General features: G+C 35.7%; 1 protein-coding gene across 1 annotated transcript in view; it reads right to left on the bottom strand.

Moving 5' to 3' along the window:
* The window catches only part of LOC119419032 (transmembrane protein 163), a 69,056-nt gene that overhangs the window by 54,665 nt on the left and 12,044 nt on the right, over positions 1–2,347 (bottom strand). Inside the window, exon 2 of the mRNA XM_037686330.1 lies at positions 843–962. Within this exon, the coding sequence (XP_037542258.1) occupies positions 843–962 (120 nt within the window). The remainder of the gene's footprint in view (positions 1–842; positions 963–2,347) is intronic.

The raw sequence follows: 2,347 nt of genomic DNA, 5'->3' as shown, positions 1-2,347 counted from the left end.
ATCTTATCTCATCACATCTCATCTCATTATATCTCATCATATCTCATATCATATCATCATATCTAATCTCATCTCATCATATCTCATATAATCTCATATCATCTCATCATATATCATCTCATCATATATCATCTAATTGTAACTCATCTCATCATGTCTCATCTCATCATATATCAACTTATCTCATCTTAGCTTATCATACCAATGCATTTCAATGCACTACAGTAAAAAAATCATGTGAACTAGATTTAGATTCACTTGTTGTTCCGTAAGAATATGAACCAAATTCTAGACTTAGAGAACGTCTGCATTATAAGATGAGTAATATGAAAAAAAAAAAAAAGACCTGGAAAAACTGTACATCTGAAACAAATTATCATTCAAGGATGAGAAAAGAGATTGCTTTAGTTATTACAGTACTCTTTTACAAACAGAAAGTGCAACACACACACACACACAGAACAGTACACACCGTGTTGAAACTCAATACCGTATATGAACACACACACACACAAAGGATGCAAACAACTTCTTAACAAAAACAGTTACAGGCTTTTTAAATTTGATTAGGTGCAATATCTTATTCTAACAACTTCACACCAACAAATTTCAGTGTTTATTTTGCAGACATATCACCTAAATGTTTTATTGTGCCATTTGAAGTTTGTTTAATAAATACCATTTTTGGATGAAAGTTTAGATCCCAGCATCTTCTCTGAGTCAGCAAGGACATGAGAAATGATCTGTTGAAGTTTACTCACCGCTGAACACTAACATCCAGCAGAGTCACTTAATGCTACAACATGTTGGATGCTTTCAGTTGTGTGTTTTTAAATGCTTACTGAAAGCTGCCACAGCCAATATGAGGGTGACCACGATGGAGATCCAGGACACCCAGAGAGCCTTCTTCCTGTAGTTCTGGGCCTCATGGGGCTTCAGGCGCATGCTGCTCTCCAGGAGACCTGTGGTGCGAAACACAAATCCACTTACAAGAATAGTTCTGCTTTTCTTTTTGTGTCTGTTTTGGATAATACATTTGAGCTCTTTTACTGTATGTTTCTGTGCAATTATAAAAAGCATCTTGAGGGAAAGTCAGAGGTTTTCCCAAACTCTTAAACTGTTAGAAATTAATCTTCATTCGTATGTGAGTATTTATGCTGATATTTAATTCATTTATTTAACTCCCAAATTGGTGGGTGAGTTACTGCATTATATTTTAATACAGGATAATATGGTAAGACAAGTTCTGAACCACTATAAAATACTCAAAAACTGAACAAACATTAAAAAAGTTCATGTCATGATCCAACCAGTACATCTCACATTACTGAATGAAATTGTACATAAAGTCATGTACATGTTTTGACCAAAATTATTACAACTGTCATTTCTCAACAGTAGATTATCTTTGCCTAAAACATGAAAGACAGCGTGATATACACCTTTTGTTAAGCCGTTAATGATATTAATTGCTCAAATCAATCTAACCCAGGTTGCTATGACAATCTGAGTGAATGTGTCTAATAATTATTGCAATGTGATGGCATTTAAACCAAAAAATATATAAAAAACACGTACAAATGAATTTTAAAGAACTAAGGCCTAAAGTTATGAAGCTCATTTCACAGTAAATGTTTCAGATGTTTTTCCTCATACATGTTCTACATTTATATATATATATAACATATATATATATATATATAACAATGTACCCAAATCATATTATTTTATGATTCAAATGGAGCACCAGAGCCAGAAAACGCTGCAGTAAACGTGTGTGGTGCCAGCTGTGATGAAGCTGACAGAGTGGACAGGTTTAACAACATTAAAACACTTTTGAACGTTAATTAACACCCTCCATCTTCTTGTTATCACCTGCAAATAAAGCACTGACAGCATAATTAAACATGAGGGATTTGAACAACGTGAAATGGCTATAAACCGTTGTTAATCTAAAACTAAATGAAACGGTCATGCTGAAGCAGTGCCAACAGACAGCTTGTCCAGTTTTATGGCTTAATGACCTTCATTGATGGCAGAGAAAAGGGCCCTCAGTAAGCTACTATGCATCATGGACAATGCTGACCATCCTCTGCACGGCACCATCATGAAGCAGAGGAGCTCCTTCAGTGGAAGACTTCTGTCCCAGCCCTGCTCCATGGACAGACTCATTCAGCCTTTATTTATACAGGTTAGTCTCTTTAAGTCACAGGGACTCATTTACAAGAGAGAACTGCATCAGATTCAGGAAGTCATTTGTCCCTCAAGCCATGAGACTGTTCAAATCCTCCCCGTGCAGTAAAAATAGAGCCGCGTAAATCTGCGGCACACCGGACACTTATGTATA

The sequence above is a fragment of the Nematolebias whitei genome, chromosome 13 (genome assembly GCF_014905685.2).
Source record: "Nematolebias whitei isolate Nwh7 chromosome 13, NemWhi1, whole genome shotgun sequence".
Taxonomy (NCBI): domain Eukaryota; kingdom Metazoa; phylum Chordata; class Actinopteri; order Cyprinodontiformes; family Rivulidae; genus Nematolebias; species Nematolebias whitei.
This window is presented reverse-complemented; position numbering and strand designations above follow the sequence as displayed.